Here is a 19,227-nt window from a genome sequence, read left to right on the forward strand (position 1 = left end):
ACGCCGTTATATTGTAACGCCGTTATTAACAACACTGGTGATAACTATGTGAATGATCACTCCTAGTTGTAATGGACTACGTCAGTTACGTTAATGGCAGCCACTGAGTTAATTTTCTGACTTTAAAAACATGTATACTGTAATTTTAGAGGACTATAAGGCACACTTGACTAAGCCGCCACCCACCAAATTTGACACAAAAACAGCATTTGTTCATAGATAAACCCCACTGGACTATAAGCCGCAGCTGTCCTCACTGTGTTATAGGATATTTACACCAAAAAGATATTAACCAGTAACACTTTGACAGCGGCATCATATGACTGTCATCAGACGAAATGAACCACCCTGAAGCTTTGAACCAATTGGCTGCAAAGCTTCATTGCTTTAAGAAGCTTCATTTGGCCATCACTGCTCCCTTGGGGGAGACTGTCAACCTCCTGCTGTCAATACTGTTGTTGTCCACCATGCCTCCTAGTATGCATTGCAGCACTACGGATGTAAATGATCAAAATGTATGTTCTGTGCGAATTATTTCTTCAGTTACTGTTCTAGTTGTTTCATTAAATGCTAGTTACGGTATTTTGTAACACTTTGACAGTGGCACCATAAGACAATCAATTATTACATGACACCGCCATGAGCATTAATGAACGCTTATAACAGATTTCATTTAGCGTACTCCGGTAAATTATTACACTTTTGAATGGATGTAAAAGATCCGAGCTGGACATAAATGGAGTTAGTGACATCATTTGCATGATAACACTGAATGACATCTGTCATGAGCATTCATTAATGTCCATGATCGTGTCATGTTATAATTATGACGGTCTTATGACGCCGCTGTCAAATAAAGTGTTACCTATTAACCCAAATAAATCAACAAATAAGCCGCACTGGAATATAAATCGTAAAATGCATAATTAGAGGGGAAAAGTAGTGGCTTATAGGGCGAAAATAACGGTATCTAATAAATCATGTATTCCATTTCAATTTCAAAATTGCAAATAGCAATTACTAGTCAACAAAGGATATAAGCAACAACGAGTGTTGCTGATGAAGTTTAACATTGTTTTAATATTTTTAAGTAATGAAATTCATGATAAAAATTTATGTATCACATTAGGTGATGCGGGTTAAAAAAGTACAAAAACAAGAAATTAAACTTACTTGGGTAGAATTTCTTCCCATCCTGGTGATGACAAAAGCCACCTGAATTTTAAAATGAAAATTTTTCATTTTAGAAAATGAAAACACTAGAGAGAATATCGGATTACGTTATAAGAGTTTTACTGAATATAAATAAATGATACATACAAGGCAATATATAAAGAAATGTTTGTGCGGCAGCCATTCAGTAAACACACCAAGTATCAGGCAGTTTTGTGCATCATTAAGGATAAATGTTCTTTTAGCATAGTACTTACTTTGCATTGAGCATCTTCATAGCCACCTGTCCCTGTTCAGATATCATTTCCTCTTACAATAATTGCACTACAGCTGTTTAGTTCAATTGTATAGCATGTACATACAACCATGAGTCATACTAAATAAATAGACAGTACATACAGTAAAAATATGCAGTCAGTTATACTGTGTCCAGCAGAGGCATTATTTTCCTGTTTTGTCAGTTCCGATGAAGCAGGAAGTTCTTGATGGCTTCGGGAAGCGGCAGTGCCTGTATATGGTGCAGACGCTTCTTGCCCATCACTCTGCGGATGGCCACGCGACACACGTGGGTCAACCTGCGAGGGCATCCTGAAATCAAAGTCATTTTGCCGTCGAGAATTAGTGATTTTTTTTAAAACTCATTAGCAGCCAATTAATTTTAGTTTAATTTAACTAGCCCTAATGTATTATCATCAGTGTTGTTAATCTTACTTTAAAAAAGTAATTAATTACAGTTACAAATTATTTCTTCCAAAAAGTAATTGCGTTAGTAACGCAGTTACCTGAATGTAAGAGTAAACCTGAATGTAAGAGTAATTAGTTACTTGGCAAAGTCACTGGTGATAATTTTCATGGTTTTTTTTTCTCAAAAAAAAAAAAAAAAAAAAAAAAAAAAAAGGTCACACAATGTGAAATTTAAAGGGTTTTTTGGGACAATTGGCCCTAGCCCAATTCTGTACCCTAAACTTAACTAGACACAGGCGTATTGCGGATATTGCCATAACTAGATAGTAACCTTTGCTATGTGTGGAAGTCATTTAATGTTGTGAATCAACCGTTAAAAGTTGTTAAAATTGCTCCTGTTATTGCATTAGTTCCCTTCTGTCTACTTTTGACATGTGTACGTTTTAAAACTATTTCATCATTTAAAGATAGATTTAAGTCATGAGTTTGCCGATTTAGGAGCATTTTAGATAAAAAGTTACTTAGGTTCGCTAGGAAGGTTCTCTACAACAGCGCCTTCCTGAGAAGGCTACTGCTTTAAGATGGCGGCTGTTTACTAACGCATCTGTTTATTTATTAAACATGTTGGTAATGCAGCCATGTCTGTCATTTGGATCTAGTTCTATACATGTGATATCTACCGAAGCATCATGTGGGCGTAGTTTGTAGGCTATCGGCTACAGTCAGGTATTATCTCTTGGTATTATTGGAGCGACCTAGCATAGTAGCATCGCGTTTGCAACGGCGTCACCCTCCCTTGCCTCTCCCCACTCCTGCTCTGCTCTCTCGTCTCCTTGAGTCAGTCTTTCTCAGACTTTTCTCGCGTCAGTCAACCAACATAGTAACGCACGCCTTTCCCGCCTCAGTAACGGTAACGGCGTTGCCAAGATGAGGAAAGTAATTATTTAGATTACTCACTACTGAAGACAATAACGCCGTTAGTAACGCTGTTATATTCTAACACCGTTATTAACAACACTGATTATCATGTACACTTTGTAAAGAGAACCACAGATTGAAAGACTTGTAGTTCTTAAATAATAAACGTTAGTATGAGTTTAAATAATTTGATATTAAAACCCCTCTTGATGTTTTCGTTTTCAGGCAATTTGTAAAATTAGTTTAACTAGTAGGTCGCCATTGATGTTGGCGTGAGGTGACGTTACTGGACTACGCTGCAGAGCTTCCAGAGTATAACCAGCGACACAAACATGCCGTCTGTTCAGCCCTTTCAATTTGAACCCGAGAGGAACATTACTGAGCAGGACAGCACTGTCAATATGTCACAAAACGAGCAGCAAAAGCAAAATGAACGGGAAAGACAGGATGAGACGAGATGAAAGTAGGACAAAAACCGGTGTTCTGCCAAAATGTGCCACACTGGCGAAACATCTACAAAAGGCGAATTTGACACCCAAAGTACTACCGTGCGCTTTCAGCTTGTTTTGTTTCGATGCATACAGGCAGAACATACTAAAAATGCCTTAAGAAAATACTTAAACATAGTAGTATCAAATAAGGTTGGTTTAAATACGCAACGTGACTGATGTGGTCAAAAGATCAACAATCTGCTTTAAAGCTACCACAAGAAAACACAATGCATGAGAGGGAAACACATGCAAAAAGTATTTTGAGGCAATGAAAAGGTAATAAAAGACTTAATAAAAACACAAATAGTAAGAACTCAAAGCTTTTAACTGATGTGCGCATGTGTTGGAGCGCCACATAGAAAACCAAGTCAATATCTCGGCAACCTGCCTAGGATCGGTTTAAAGACACTGCTGATGAGCTGGAATTAGATGCGGGTACGACGTCGGGATCTAATCCCACAGCTCTGTACCAAAATAATCTGCGCAGCAGCAGAATGTGACAAAATCATGCCAGTTGTCATACTAGCTTCGCTTGCTAGCTAGCACAGCTATTCTCGCTAGCGTCCATTGCGCGCATAAAACATGGCGCCCTCCGTCAAAACATGTACTAAATATTAGAAATTTTTTAATCAATACCAATATTTTATGTGTTTCTAATAAGATATTTTAGTAAAAGAGAACAATTGTGGCTTATTAGAGCCTACAAGTCTTTAGGTCTGAGGTTCCTTTTAAGCAAAAAACTGCATTTTGAGAAATAATAGCCAATGTTTTGACTCACTCCTGGCTTCCAAGAAAGTTCTGAGGGCTTCCGGATCCACCCTCCTGCGATTAGGATCGTCCAGACGCGACTCATCAAAGGCCACGTACTCTGTTCGGGCCCCGTGGTCCAGCAGTAGCTGCACGAAGGCCGCCTCGCATCCATGTTTCAACACGGCATCCAACATGCACGAGGCTAGGCCACGCCTCAGGGCATCGTGGCAAACAGGCCCAGAGTAATTAAAGTCGGGCTGTGCGCCGGCCTCCAGCAGTGCCCGGAAACAGTGGAGGTGGTGGTAGGCGGCGCTGATGTACAGGGGGCAAACCACCAAGGTGTTGAGGGTGCGGGCGCTCAACAGCAGCCGGGGGCGCAGCAAGTGGTCCATGTCCACATCTGCATTAAAACTGAAACATCACATCACTTAGAAATTCTAATAGGCATGTTGTTTAATGAAGGGAGAAAAAAAAAAGACAATAAAGGCAACGGTGACCATCCCCCAAGCAAACCTGATGAGTTCTTGCAACACGTTGACGCTCCCAACACGCGCGGCATGGTAGAGCGGCGTGCTGCGGTGGTGACGGCTCCCATTGGGGTCGGCCCCGGCCTCCAGGAGGACGCGCACACAATCGCGGTGACCGTTCACCACAGCCACATACAATGCTGTCTGGCCTTTGACGTCCACAGAGTCCACCTCAGCACCTTGGGCAATCAGGTAAGCCACGCAGGCGGCGTGCCCCGTTGTGGCCGCGATGCGCAGGGGAGTGCACGGTAAGCAGCCGCAACACCACACTGATTTTTCATTGATGCGCCTGAAAAAGTAATAAATAGTGGGTTTATACTCAAGTTGATGTCTATAGACAATTTATTTTCATAACCTGGACTGACTAATTGAGAATAGCAGGCTACACCCATGACTGCACGCCAGTCTATCACATATACATGAAAAAAAAAAACAACATTCACACTCACATTATACTTCAGTTAAACTGCCAGACATTTTAGAGCATTCTTATGGATTTTTCAAAATCCATCGATCTTACAACCGCTTATCCGGAGTCAGGTCAAGGGGCAGCCGTTTCAGCAGGGATCGCCAAACTTCCCTTTCCCTGGCCACAATAACTAGCTCTGATTGGGGATCCCGAGATTATTGTTATTTATACACTGAGCATACCAAATTAAGTGTCAAAAAAGGAAACGGGAAAACAGCAAAGTTTAAGGTATGACAGGGCAGGGTGATCTTGTATCTAAAATGGTGGATCACTGCCACTTGCTGGAGTTGTGTGTCGGTAACGTTTCCCAGATCTAAAATCAAAGTTAACCGGTGTCAGACCCACGAGCACCCCTCCCATTTGAAAGATATAATCCACAGCGGACATTCAGATTTTAATTGGTGTGAATCTATTACAGTGCATGAGCTAACATAAGATGGCCAACCTGTGACAGGTGGCCAGTCAGTTGGTCAATATAGACAAAAAGCCTTTAACAGTCATACGTATGGGCTATTCAGAGTATCGTTAACTTAAGTTGACTTTTGGCGAGAGTATTGGTGCACAACCATGCCTGGTCGTCAATCAATCATGGTGGACATATGTAGTAACACACTTTTATCTTTTTATTTATTTATTCATTATTATTGTTTTTTTTTTTTTAACCTGTCCCGTTCAGCTGCTTGACACGAAGAATGGAAATCTGAGTGTCCGATTGGTCTGAACAGTTTTAATGTATAACCTGGGAGTATGACATACTCCCATTGTGATCACTCAACATGCCTCGTTTATTAGCAAACAGGAAGGACTTATGGGGGGACAGAAGAAAAGAAGAAGAGAGAGAGAGAAGTACAAACAACAACAAGAAATACATAGAACGCCTACACTAACTGTGAATATGTTGGTGCTACCGTTAGCCAGTTGACACCATGTGGGGGGCCTGATGACCAAGGGAAAAAAGAAGGGGGGGGGGGGTCAGAAAGATAAGTGATTGGAAGGGGTGGAGTGTACACAAATCAGCCATGTGAGGTATAGAAGCCAATGTTTGTGTGAATTCCTTGTGAGTCTGAGTATGCTAGTATTCTATTCCATGCAATCTGATTGCTCATCCTGACACTGAGTTTTACTACCTGAGTGTGTCTAATTACACCTAGTCATGCGTAATTCCCATCAGACATGTGATATTCCTGCAGACATGTGAAAATGGCAGCGGTAGCCGCCCCAGGACGGCGGCCCTTCCCCAGCCAATCCGGGGGGGGGGGGGGGGGGGTTGAGCCAGCGCAGCCCATCTCCCCTCTCTCAGCCCAGAAGGGGGGGCCACCGTCATACCCCCGAGAGCCGATCCAGGTTGGTGCCCCGGGCCATCCGTGCCCCATCAACCGGCCTTCAGCGACGGAAACAGGGGACGCTCCACGACAAGCCCCGCCCGGCCCACGAGTCACTGCCGCAGCCCCCCAGCCGGCAGGGCACACCGCGGGACCCCCAGCGGTTCACCAAGCCCAGGGCAGCGCAGAATCCCCACCCCAGGAGCAGGAGATACCCAGTCGGCCCACAGGCACCCAGCCAACGACCCGCGCCGGCGCACAGAGGGCACCCAGGCAGAAAAGAGGGGGGATTGTGGAAGCAGGAAAGCGCTGAGCAGCACCGCGGGATTGGAGCCCCCACCCCACCCACCCCGCAGCCAACAGCCCTGGCAGAGAAGAGGCCACGCCCCGGGAGCCACGCCATAGAGAAAAGTGTGGGATCCACCTGCCTCCCTATTATTGTGGCTGCCAGGTCCCCGACTGGCAGCCATTACCCAGCACCGTGATGGGATTGAGGGGGAGCACTTATTCTACCTACTAAAAGGTTACTCCTCTCTTCAGTCAAATATGCACCACAGAATATACAATCGAGCTGACGTTATCAATTTTAATATCTATATGTGCATGCGGCTCCCAGTGCTTTCTTCTCTTACGAAACTGGGTCGAAATGGCTCTTTGGGCATTGAAGGTTGCCAACGACTGGCCTAAACAAACGTATTAACACACTTTTCATGTTCGTGTTAACATGTATGGACACACAAGTCTATAACTCTAGTGACTTTAACCCTTTCAGGGACAGTGGACAGCTATTCCAAAGTTGTCACTTGTGACTATTATTGGTCATTAAAAAAAATAAAAAATAAAAGCAAATATTGTTATATTATTTTAAGTATTAATCAATTGTTGTATTTTTTATTATTATAAATGCATGCATAAATTAATAACATATTTTTAAAAAACTTAATGAAACTGGAAGGAATAAAAACAGAAATGCATACCGGTTGCGGCCCCAAGCATATTGATTTTTTTTAAAAATATATATTTAACTCATTGCATTCCATTGATGGCGATAGACGTCCATTTCATTTAAACTGGGAAGACTGGCTGTGAATGTTCATGTTTCAGTGATAGTGGGGGCGTTCATTTGGCCCAGTCAAAACGGACCGGACTTCCAGCGTCATCAATGGCAGGCAGTGAGAAAAAAAATAAATAAATAAAAAGGAGTCATAATTCGTGCATAAACGCTTAAGTAGGAGACGTTGGGTAGGCCACACCCGGGACTGGTCACCATTCAATCATAGGTCACACTCATGCCAGCAATAGCCAATTTAGCCATCAGTTAACCTTAGTTGACTTGAGGGAATTCAGGCAATTTCCCCCAAATAACTGTCAGGAGGAGTTTCACACTCACCCGTCACACCCATAGGGTGTGTAGGCATTTTACTATTTTCAAGTCTGTCCAATGATGAACCAAGCTTACTGTCGGAAGGCCTCCTCCTCCAGCAGGTTCTTTAGTGTGTCCAGATCGCCTACGTAGGCGGCGTTGTGGAGCCGCATGTCGTCCTGCTCCAGAGGCTTGTCGCAAAACTGTTCCTCAAGCCATTCCTTCAGGTTGCGACCTGGAAAAAAAAAAACACAACACTTTAGTGAGCTCAACAGCTGAAGAAGAAAAGGACTCATGAGCATTAGAGTGAATTAAAATTCAATTATTCTCCTCATTACCAACTCCAACTGACTAAATGAACGTTCAACGCATCTTGTGGGCTTCCTCTGCGGTTCTCTTAAATTACCTGCCTCCGTAGCACCGGGCAGATCCGAAACTGTGATGAGTGGCGGCAAATGACATCGAGGTGGCTCATCCACTTCGGCCTCGGGACCCTCGGCCATGCTTCGTGATTCGGGCGTATGGGTCTTTTGGTCAAAACGGGGAGCCGAGCAACGAGGCGAGAGGTATGAAACTAAACAAAGTTGACGATGCGGACGCGCGTCAGATGAGCTCCCAACGTTACTTCCGGATAGAGATGAGCTGGTTTTAAAGGGACAGGACGCTAAAATAGACACAGAACGACGAATGGTCCTCAATTTACGACATTTGGGAGTTACAGACGTGTTTTACACCCGATTATTTTATATTATGCATTATGAATATTGTTCATACACATGTTCACTACAATAATTAATGTTTTTACGCTTTTTGCCTGGTCGATGATTGACATTTTTTTAATTACCATCACCATCACGTGATCAAAAATAGTGGTTTTAATTCACTGGCTCCAATCCATTTGAACTGGGACAGCAGCCAGTGGACGTTAGTATCAGCCAACAAGTTAACATGAGTTACAGGAACATTCCAGACAAGGGCTTAGGTTTGCATAGGGACGTTAGGGTCATAACACTACCATCTTTTCAGGATGCTCAAATTATCCCCACCAAATTTTAAGCAACCTTATTTGCATTATATAATGACTTCAGTTATATAGGTCATTTAGATTGTCTTCCTATATGTTGTAGGGATAGAATTGATCCTACCATTATTAAATGAATTACAGTACTTTCATTATGTTCACTTACACTGACCTCTTTTCACTTGTTGAATGTGCCAGTCCATTTTTCCCCTGAAACGCACGTTTGATTGACTGATGACTTAACCCCCCCCCCACACACACACACACACCCACACACACACCCATTCACAGCCAGACGGAAATACAACATGCCGCCTCCCCTGCCCCCTACAAAGAAGAGGGATATTAGAAGTTTTTTTTCCCGCCAGCAACAACCACTGTAAGTAATGTAAAAAGACGTCAATGTTGTGGAGGTGGGGAACACTCCACTAATTTTGCTACTGCTACAGTGCTTCACAGACTTATTTTAAGCAAAAGGTTCATACATTTAATCTTAAAAGAAACACTTGTTTGTCAGAAATGTTCTTAATTCAAGAATATTGCTGAAAATATTATTTGAACGTTTTTTCTTTCTTTCTTGATTTAGGTGAAAGATGACCAACTTTTAAATGTATGGGCTCAATACGGACAAATAGTAATATTTACATAAAGTGGAAAAATCTGATGCATTAATCTGTTAATTAGCCTTTAACACTCAAAAAGTTGTTTTTTTCTGCCAGCAGCAGCCACTGTAAGTAATGTAAAAAGAATTCAATGCTGTGGAGGTGGGGAACACTCCACTGCTTCAAGTCGATTTTACTGAGATTTCTTTAAATAAGAAAAACAGCTAGCTGAAAATAAGCTTAACAGACTTATTTTAAGCAAAACGTTCGTATATTTAATCTTAAAAGAAAAACTTGTTTGTCAAATGTTTTTAATTCAAGAATATTGTTCAAAACATTTAATTTTTCTTTCTTGATTTAGGTGAAAGATGACCAACTTTTAGATTTATGGGCTCAGTACGAAGAAATAGTAATATTTATTTAATGTAAGTGGAAGAATCTGACGCATTAATTTGTTAACTAGCCTTTAACACTCAAATTTACTTTTTTTCCCGCCAGCAGCAGCCACTGTAAGTAATGTAAAAAGAATTCAATGCTGTGGAGGTGGGGAACACTCCACTAATTCTGCTACTGCTACAGTGCTTCAAGTCGATTTTACTCACTGAGATTTCTTGAAATAAGAAAAACAGCTAGCTGAACATAAGCTTAACACACTTATTTTAAGCAAAAAGTTCATATATTTTATCTTAAAAGAAAAACTTGTTTGTCAGAAATTTTTTAATTCAAGAATATTGTTCAAAACATTTAATTTTGTTTCCTTGATTTAGGTGAAAGATGACCAACTTTTAGATGTATGGGCTCAATACGAACAAATAGTAATATTTACTTAAAGTAAGTGGAAGAATCTGACGCATTAATCTATTAACTAACCTTTAACACTCAAAAAAAAAAAAAAAAAAAAAAAAAAAAAAAAAAAGATGGAGAAAAATTATTTGACTAGATTTAAAAAATATATCAGATTAAGATGTTATAAATTTGCAGTGTGAAAGTTAGTATAGGTCAGTACAGATTTATTTTGCATTAATCATTTAGCTTATCAATTAATTAGGTTCATATTGGTGAGAAATGTAGCCCTGACCACCATTCACCAAATATGTTTGGTCTTACTAATGTCCCTCCCCAGCAAAAAGTGTACATGCAGGTTATGCTGTTATATCGTCCCTACTACCGTAATATTAAGACCAAACCTACGCCCTTTATTCCAGAGTTATTGAAATAACAGAAAAAAAATCATCATTAAGTTTTTGAGTGACATTTAAATTACACATCCATGAGGATGTTAATATCAAAATTATGGCCCGCGGCCAACAGCGTCCCACTGCCCAGTCTTTACTGGCCTGTAGCTAATTATGAAAATATCATTGAATACACAAGAACAAGAATTTTAAATCAGCCTATACATTCAGTTGCATTTCTCCTCTTTAATACTAGATAGACCTAGGGCTGTCAACAGACTTGCAGGGGCCCGGCAACAAGAGACCATTATAGGGCCCCCCACCCCTGCCACCGACTTCTCACGACAGCAACACTTGTACTTTTAACGCTTTGCAAGCAATGAGTGTAGATTTTCAAATTATTTAATTTTAGATGGACAGTAAAATTTAACAGACCGTAATGTGATGTGACACAATAAACAATTTCCATCTATTGTCCCATATAGGCTACAGTACAATACAGCTGAGAGTGCTACGCCTGCCTGCTAAGCAACAAAACAGTATTACTAAACATCCTGTCCCTGCCCCCTCCACATCCCTGGGTTTATCAAGCCCTCAAACAGTGATGCGCCTAGATTTTTTGACAGCAAAGTCATTTATAACATCAGTGAAATCCAGTTTTTGAGCGAGCTCACGCTCGATGGAGAGCATGGCTAGATTGTTAAACCTGTCCTGTGATATGGTGGAGCGCAGGTAGTTTTTTATTATTTTCATTTTACTGAAGGCTCACTCGCCTCCAGCTAAAGTCACTGGCAAAGAAATACAAGAAAATGCATAGCTGGATCAGTCTGTTCAGCCTCGCGCACCTGCTTCCCACGGACTAACATATATCCCTGATCTCCCATCACCTTCTCTCTCCTCGCCTCGACGCGAGCAGCATGTCTTGTCATACCGCATTTCAATAGGCTACAAGCGGCTGGTGACAGACTCGAATCAGGCTTTGGTCACGGTGATCGTGAATGTAAACGTTCAGTGTTAGCGGCTGTTGTTCACTTACCGACATCACCGTCCACAGCCAACTCTAGCCCTAATCCTCTGGCTTCTTGTCCCCGTTTTAAAATCATCATTTTTTCTCGTTCACCTCTATGATCTTCAGCTGTTCTTCTTTTTTATTTTAATTTCTGTGCACCCTATTTATGACGACTCGCCATGTTTAGAGTTTATAACAATGACAGATTTTAATTTCCCGCTTCAGGGCACGTACATAATGTAGCCTTGAGTGCGCCAAAGCGGGGTCAAACCATTCTCTACTAAGACAGAGGGGGTGTCTTGGGAGTTTTGCAAAAAAATATATATATATTTGAAATATTTAATATGTTAAAGTTAAGTATATACCGAGTAGAACATAATATTTAATCAGAGAATGATTTAAATAAAAAATATGTGAATCTAAAGTAAAATAAATTAAGGGTCATTCAGGGGCCCCTATGGTCCTGAGGCCGGGGACAACATACTCACTTAAATAGTGCCACTTCATTGGCTCAGGTGTCAAAACCACACACCATGGTTTCTGTAACACAGTTGATGTCCTCAGAAGATTTGCCAAATATTTTGACTAGATGAGACTTCAAATGAGGACCTGTATAACAAGGCCAACTGCAGCAACATGGTACTGGAAATAAAACATCGCCAGCTCAGATGGCTCTGATATGTCCTCCGAATGGACCAGGATTAAATTCCCAAAGTAGCCTTGTGATAGACTCCATCTGGAAAGAGGAAGTAATGGAAACCAAAGACAACATGACTTAATAGTGTGACCTCTAAATTGAAGATTGGGAATTTAACATAGGGCGAGGGCACGACCTGTTGCACAGGATCGGACCAAATGGAAGCAGATAATCACTGCCTTCTGTTCCACAGGGAACGGGGGGACATTTTTTTTTTGTTCTGCAAAATTTCAGTATAAATATAACGTATAATGCAATATCCTTATATCTCTAGAGTATTTTGTTGTCTTAGTCACTGCCATTGACAGATATAGACATCAAAACAATTTTATCTGAGAAGGTTGGCATTGAGTGATTGTTTCACTGCCATTGATGGCAATAGACGTCCAATCTAATTATCCTCTCAATGGCAGCCAGCGACTTAATACTTACCCCTTCAGACGTAAGCATGCTGCTGAAGGACATGACGCTTTCGCGTCTCTAAATCAACAAATACACTGAATTTAGTAGCTATTTCCACTTTTGGGAGATGACTGGATGAAACTTTACCCTTCAAAATCAAATCATGAGGTAAAGTGCTCATTTCTCATTTAAAATACATTGACATTAAAAATAACCAATAAGAGCATGAAACATCCCCTACCAAAAATCGGTTTGTTTTGGTGTTTGAGGGGAGCAAAAATCAGTGAATTTTTTTTTGCCCACCAGAAAAAATGCAGGTCTGAAGGGGTTAAAAAGAAAAATAAACACACATTTTAAAAACCCGAAACCCAATCTATTTTATTTGACTTCTATCTCGTATTACAAATTAAAGAACTTCAGATTGGCCCTTGCATCATTTGATTTTTCGGCCCTCAGAGGAAAAGGTTTGGCCACCCCTGTAATAAGTAAGCAGGTTTAACCCTATCAATCACACTGCAGCAAGAGTTCATTCTGCAGCAACCCAAACCAATGAAGGTGCTTTCCTCTATTACTTTTAGACAAAGTAAGGCTTGTGTTAGAGACCCAAGTCAAGGTCAAGATAAAAGCTTAACAGATTAATGGGGCTGCTTTACTGTAGGCCAGATGCACTGAAAGGTGGAGTCGCTCATTAGCTACCTCAACCATTGTGAATCTCAAAGGTCAAATCAGCTTTTGGAGGGGGGCTATTAGAAGAGCTTCAAGTTGATGGTCTTCCACTGAGCTGCTCAATGGTGTTTTCCATACCATCTGTTTAACACGAGGCTGAGAGCAGGTGCCTCTGGTGAAGCGCACTAGGATTTAAAAAGTAGTTAAAGAGGCATTTCAGTATGTTTAGTGTGCGGTAGCAGCTGCTTTATGTCTTACTGAAAAATGTAAGAAACAATGTTTGAGTGAAGTGCTTCAAGAGCTGAAATGTTATCACGAGTCCAGGGTATGTTTATGGCAGCCATTTATTGCTTTACTTCACTACAAAAAACAAAATTATATGAGCTATAATACAATCTCCACATGTACAGAATATACATTGTCCATAATTACTTTACAATACACATATTATATGGAAGAATACTTGATACCACACCAGAAAAAGTTAATTATGACCTTATGATGTGGTAAACACTTTAATGTGCTAAGATTCACATAGAAGCATAACTAATTTCTGCATTTAGCAAAACAACAACAACAAAAAAACAACCCATTTTTTATATTTTACAGTGTTACAGCTGTCAGATGAGCAGCGTAGTTACATAGCAAGTAACAATAATTCATTAGACACAAAACAAGACAAACACAGTACCTTCAGTAGATATGACAGTGATCTGAAGCAGACGGAATGCCTTCGTTTTATTTTGCTAAATGCAGACGTAAAACCTATCACATAAAAACAAACTCATGTCAAAAATGTAAAACCACATTAAAACAGGAAATCTGTAGCATTCTTATATAACAACACATGTCAGATAGGCGTCACAAAGGACTTTACGTGTGTTCACATTCAAGCATGCATTTATTCATACATCACTGGAAGCCACTAGGATGAAGTGCCTTGCTCAAGAACATGATGACAATGCATACAAGCGGCAGCCGGATTTGAACCCTCAATCAAAGGACGATCCACCCAATCACCTGTATCACTGTCGTCATAAACAAGAAACTGACTTTTTATTTGTTTTATTCTGGTGTGGCACCAAGACACTTCCTTATTATTGTTTGTACTACCCAAGTAAATATAACTTTTGACAAAACATTTAAAAGTGAGCTCAGATGTTTTCTATTTTGCAATTACTATTGTGTTAAACAATATGAAAATGTGGTTTAGATCAGATATATGAATAAAAATAAAAACTAGATTAATTTTTTTGGCCATGTTTACAATTCCATGAGTACATGATTTTAAAATTTAACTGCAAACTTGAAGGCTATCCCAGTTTACCTAGGTAGGGGTAGGTAGGGGCTTAACCAGTCGCCTGATAATTGCATGGCAACTGACCATTCACACGTACACTCACAACAGTAGACTTCATAGGACTAAAAATGTAGTGTACAGTGATCCCTCGCCAGTGCTTCAAACTTCGCGCCCTCAGTCCATCGCAGATCTTATACATCTTACAGTATCTTATAGACCCTACTCACATGACGTCACAACCACGCCTCCGTGCCATGTTGTCCGTCTACTCGTCGGATTTTAGCATTACCGCTACTTAAATTCCTCCTATTATGACGTGTTTTTCTGCTCGTTAACATTAATAATCAAAATGGTGAAGGCGTGTGTGGCGGTTGGTTGCAATAACAGAGAAGATAGACGGAGAGACTTGAAGTTCTACCTTATTCCGAGAGACCTGGAGAGGAGATGGACTGCTGCAATTCAACGAGAAAACTGGGCTCCAAACGATTACCATGGATTATGTAGTAGTCATTTTATATCTGGTAAGATGCATTTAATATATATTTAGAAGGTTTTGGGCTGACAACCACAATTAAAATCATTGCGAGGCTAATCGCCGACAACATACAGTTTCAAATTCAAGATGCTTCTTTCTTCCACCACCATTACATTTTGAATAATATTTAGCTGGTACCAAGTGAAAGAAGCTGGCCTCGTCTACGGATCATCAGTTAAACAGGTGTGTCCAAACCTTTTGCAAAGGGGGCCAGATTTGGTGTGGTAAAAATGCGGGTGGCTACCTTGGCTGATTTACATAGAACAATATATCTAAACAAATTTTAGCAAGCCCTTCTGTGTGTCACATTTGTTTTATTATTTTTTTAAATTCATAATTTCAACAGTCTCGTCTTTGTGGCTTTCTCTTTCGACACTCGAACTCTTGCGAAATACTGCTGCTGTGAAAAAATAAACTAGCTTCAAGTTGCTATAATTTCTCGCTGCGTATTTTCCCTGTAATGTTGTCGTACATGTCAGCGTGTCTTGTTTAGTAATATTGCGTCACATCGAACTCTTTGAAAACAGCGACTGTCTCTTTGCAAATGAGGCAGACACAGTTGTTGTGTGTTTTATTGAAGAAATAGTCCAATATCCACCTATCCTTGAAGCGTCGGCCATCGCTGTCAACTTTTTTTTTTTTGATTGTCGCCATTTTAGAAATCACACAGGGTAATGTTGCTTAGAGTGCTGCTCTTAAAGTTTTTCAAACTTTCGTGAGAATAGGCTGATTTTGTGTGGACAAGATAGTTGTAGATAACAGGGTAGCAGATGTCAGGCAGAGAGGGCGAAGACAGCGGGTCGAAAAATATCGATTTAGGCATCAAATATGGATCTGGCGAATGGATAGACTGAAGCTTTTCCACATAACGCCTTTTATGCAACGCATCCAATGAGTTTACAGCGTCTGAAAGCACCGGGGCTTCCATGAATTGCTCTATAAACTGAACGACTAATTGAAACCATTGAGAATAGGGCTAAACAGAGACGGACAATATGGCGGCCGGATACAGCGACACGTCATTCTGTGACGTTGGTGAGTAGGGTCTATAGAGCTGTCCTGATCCGATCACGTACAGCCTCTCACCTCTCCCTTCTGCTGCTTTCCTTGCTCACCAAGCAGCTGCTTGTTAAAGTTAATGATGAGTGACAGCTCTGAAGCTTTGATCTTGCCAGAGAAGCTTGAGAGCGCCTACCTTGAAAGGCGCCGAATGTATGAGCTCATTGACCTTGTTAAATACTAGCGGTAGTGGGCTGCGGCGACTCACTGCGTGTAAGTGAGCGGATTTGAGTGGACTCACTCAATGAAGCATCCAATAAAGACAAGCATTTTTGTTACGTTATTCTTGTTTAAAAATAATTTGATGGGACAGTAACATGTTTTTTTTTTTTTTTTTAATTCTACCTTGGAGAAAAAAAAAGCAAAAACATGTCATATGTATCTTTCCAATGCTAAAGCTGAATGAATTGAACACAGACACACAAAAAAAAGGAAATAAGCTCCGTCTCTACTTCATGGATTTTTGATTATCGCGCGTGTCCTCATTAACCACGATAAACGTTGGATCACTGTAATACATTTGAGCAATACTAGTATATAAAATATACAGGTATGTCAAATACAGTAGAATATTTTTTTCCCCTCAAAGATCTCATTTTAATTGGTTGAGTACCAATCTACTTCAACTAATAAGTTTGCCATGATAGTATTTAACTTTGCCTAAAAGCACATTTACTCGTAATGTATAAGTTTATAGACTCTGACAGTGTTATTAAAAAAATATAATAAACACTAACTTCACTATTTACACACATCAAAGTGCAGCTGTGCCTGAAAAGTGGACCCGAAAACAAACACGACATAAAAAATTGAAATATTGCTGGAAAAAAGCGTGTGAGATGATACAATATTTGGAATAGAAGACGAAAATGATCTTTTACCATATTATTAGATAGAAGGGAGGCCATTTAGTGTTATACACCGGCCAGCTCTGCAACTTGAATAATAAAGAGATCGATAAACATCCAGTATTACAGCAAGGAGGTCGAGGAGTTACCTTTTTGTTAGCAGGATCCAATTATGCGTAGTGTACTTTTAGAAAAGATCTCAATACTGGCAAATAATCTTAAAAATGGAAGAAAGCATTCATTATTGCTAATTTTGGAGTACTGGGATATCAGGGTTGCCGGGTCAAAAGTTCCCCGCAAAATGAAAAATTCGACCAATAAACAGTGTTTATATAACGGTCATCATTGTGTTGCTGTTCTATAGTGGTTGGGTAAGTGTGCTATAGACCCTACCCACGTGACGTCACAGCTCCGCTCTCCTGAATGGTACCGCCCACTTGTCCGTCAAAACATAGTGTTAACCTGTTACGGCTACGTACATTTCTCCTATTTACGGCGTGTTTTTCTGCTCCTTAACATTAATAATCAAAATGGTGAAGGCGTGTGTGGCTGTTGGTTGCACTAACAGAGAAGATGGAAGGAGAGACTTGAAGTTTTACCGTATTCCGAGGGATCCAAAGAGGAGAGCGAAATGGACGGCTGCAATTCGACGTGAAAACTGGGCACCAAAAAATCACCACAGACTATGTAGTGGTCATTTTATATCCGGTAAGATGCATTTAAGATATACTTAGGGGGTTTTGGGCTGACAAATAACCACAATTAAGATCATTGCGAGGCTAATCGCCGACAACATACGACGTAGTACGACATAGTTTCAAATTCAAGATGTTTGTGACTTACCTTTCTTCCACCATCGTTATTTTTTGAATAATATTTAGCTGGTACCAAGTGAAAGAAACTGGCCTCGTCTACGGAGCTGACAAATAACCACAATTAAGATCATTGCTAGGCTAATCGCCGACAACATACACGTATGTATGTCGTGAGAGTGCTATCGCTAAACCATATAAACATTAAAAGCCCTAGCTCCATTGACAAATGACATGAAATACATTAGACTTGACAGTGGATGTTAGCAAGAACAAAAGATTTTGAATTGAAAATTTCGTAACTCACCTTCCGAGCACAAGATTCCTGCCGAATTTTCGTGTACGAGAACCTGTTTCACCCAACCAGCAACGTAGCATTTATAAGCCTCCAAGCTCTTAAAGTTTTTCAAACTTTCGTGAGAATAGGCTGATTTTGTGTGGACAAGATAGTTGTAAATATCAGGGTCAGGCAGAGACGGCGAAGGCAGCCGGTCAAAAATCATCGATTTAGGCATCAAATACGGATCTGGCGACTGTATAGAACGAAGCTTTTCCACATAACGCCTTTTATGCAACACATCCAGTGAGTTTACGGCATCAGAAAGCACCGGGTCTTCCATGAAATGCATTTTAAATTCCTCGATCAATTGAAACCAATGCTAATACAGAGACAAAATGACGGACAAGTGGGCGGAACCATACAGCGAGCACGTGGTTTTATGACGTCGGTGGGTAGGCTCTATATTGTGGTATGGCAAAGAGATGACTTAGTACCTGCAATGTTGTTAATATACAAGATACCTGTTAGCTAGCACCTAATTTACTAATTATCACCCTTTTTTTAATGTGAAATGTTTTGATCAAAAATACAAGACAGATTCACAAAAAGTTGAGATGCAACACTTAATTGTGAATTAAAACAATGCAATGATGTGGATGAAGGATGTTTCAATATTTTATTCAAAATAGAACATCAATGACATCAAAAGTTTTAGCTGAGAAAATATATAATTATAAGGGAAAAATATGTTGATTTAATTTGGAAATCTGGCACCCCCACATCATTGTATTAGGTTTTTATCCACAATTTGTATAATCGCCTTACTTTTTTGGAATCTGTTTTGTATTTTCAACTATTCGCTATAGAATAGAGATTTGCTATGCATTTCAAGCGCGAACAAGTTTTTTTCAATATTTTCCAAATGACAGGGGTAGATTTCGCACTTCAGTTCGAGGAAGAGGAGGATATGATTCCAGTCAGCTTCTTCTGAATCTTCTCTTCATTTCTCAGTATGTTAGACCTCTTTGTACAAATGATGTCCTGGTAATCTTTGATCTTTTGGTCTAGTTCATGAAGTTCTGCCTTAAGGGGTTCTAACGCCCATTCTGTCGCTCTGCATAAGC

The 19,227-nt window shown here is 40.3% G+C and overlaps 2 protein-coding genes across 5 annotated transcripts in view; both read right to left on the minus strand.

Annotated features, from left to right (window-relative positions):
- Positions 1-1,276: 1,276 nt before the first annotated feature.
- On the minus strand, positions 1,277-8,343 carry asb1 (ankyrin repeat and SOCS box containing 1). The gene is made up of 5 exons (XM_057851477.1): positions 8,104-8,343; positions 7,794-7,932; positions 4,530-4,832; positions 4,045-4,427; positions 1,277-1,761 (listed from the first exon to the last, which is right to left on the minus strand). Exons 1-5 carry the CDS (start codon positions 8,198-8,200, stop codon positions 1,631-1,633), a joined length of 1,053 nt encoding a protein of 350 aa, XP_057707460.1. The 5' UTR covers positions 8,201-8,343; the 3' UTR covers positions 1,277-1,630.
- A 5,258-nt stretch (positions 8,344-13,601) lies between these two features.
- traf3ip1 (TNF receptor-associated factor 3 interacting protein 1) overlaps positions 13,602-19,227 on the minus strand; it is a 43,591-nt gene continuing 37,965 nt past the window's right edge. For all 4 annotated transcript variants that reach the window (XM_057852963.1, XM_057852965.1, XM_057852964.1 and 1 more), the window contains one exon: positions 13,602-19,217. In XM_057852963.1, the coding sequence (XP_057708946.1) occupies positions 19,049-19,217 (169 nt within the window). In that variant the 3' untranslated portion in view covers positions 13,602-19,048. The remainder of the gene's footprint in view (positions 19,218-19,227) is intronic.

Source organism: Corythoichthys intestinalis, chromosome 12 (assembly GCF_030265065.1).
Source record: "Corythoichthys intestinalis isolate RoL2023-P3 chromosome 12, ASM3026506v1, whole genome shotgun sequence".
Taxonomy (NCBI): domain Eukaryota; kingdom Metazoa; phylum Chordata; class Actinopteri; order Syngnathiformes; family Syngnathidae; genus Corythoichthys; species Corythoichthys intestinalis.

What these genes read in the sequence shown, in the direction of transcription:
- asb1 (XM_057851477.1), bottom strand. Translation starts at nt 8,200, where the DNA reads ATGGCCGAGGGTCCCGAGGCCGAAGTGGATGAGCCACCTCGATGTCAT. An exon ending in GAGGAGGAGGCCTTCCGACA is followed by an intron (nt 4,833 to 7,793) that starts GTAAGCTTGGTT and finishes TTACTTTTTCAG; the next exon opens with GCGCATCAATGAAAAATCAG. An exon ending in GTGTTGCAAGAACTCATCAG is followed by an intron (nt 4,428 to 4,529) that starts GTTTGCTTGGGG and finishes GTGATGTTTCAG; the next exon opens with TTTTAATGCAGATGTGGACA.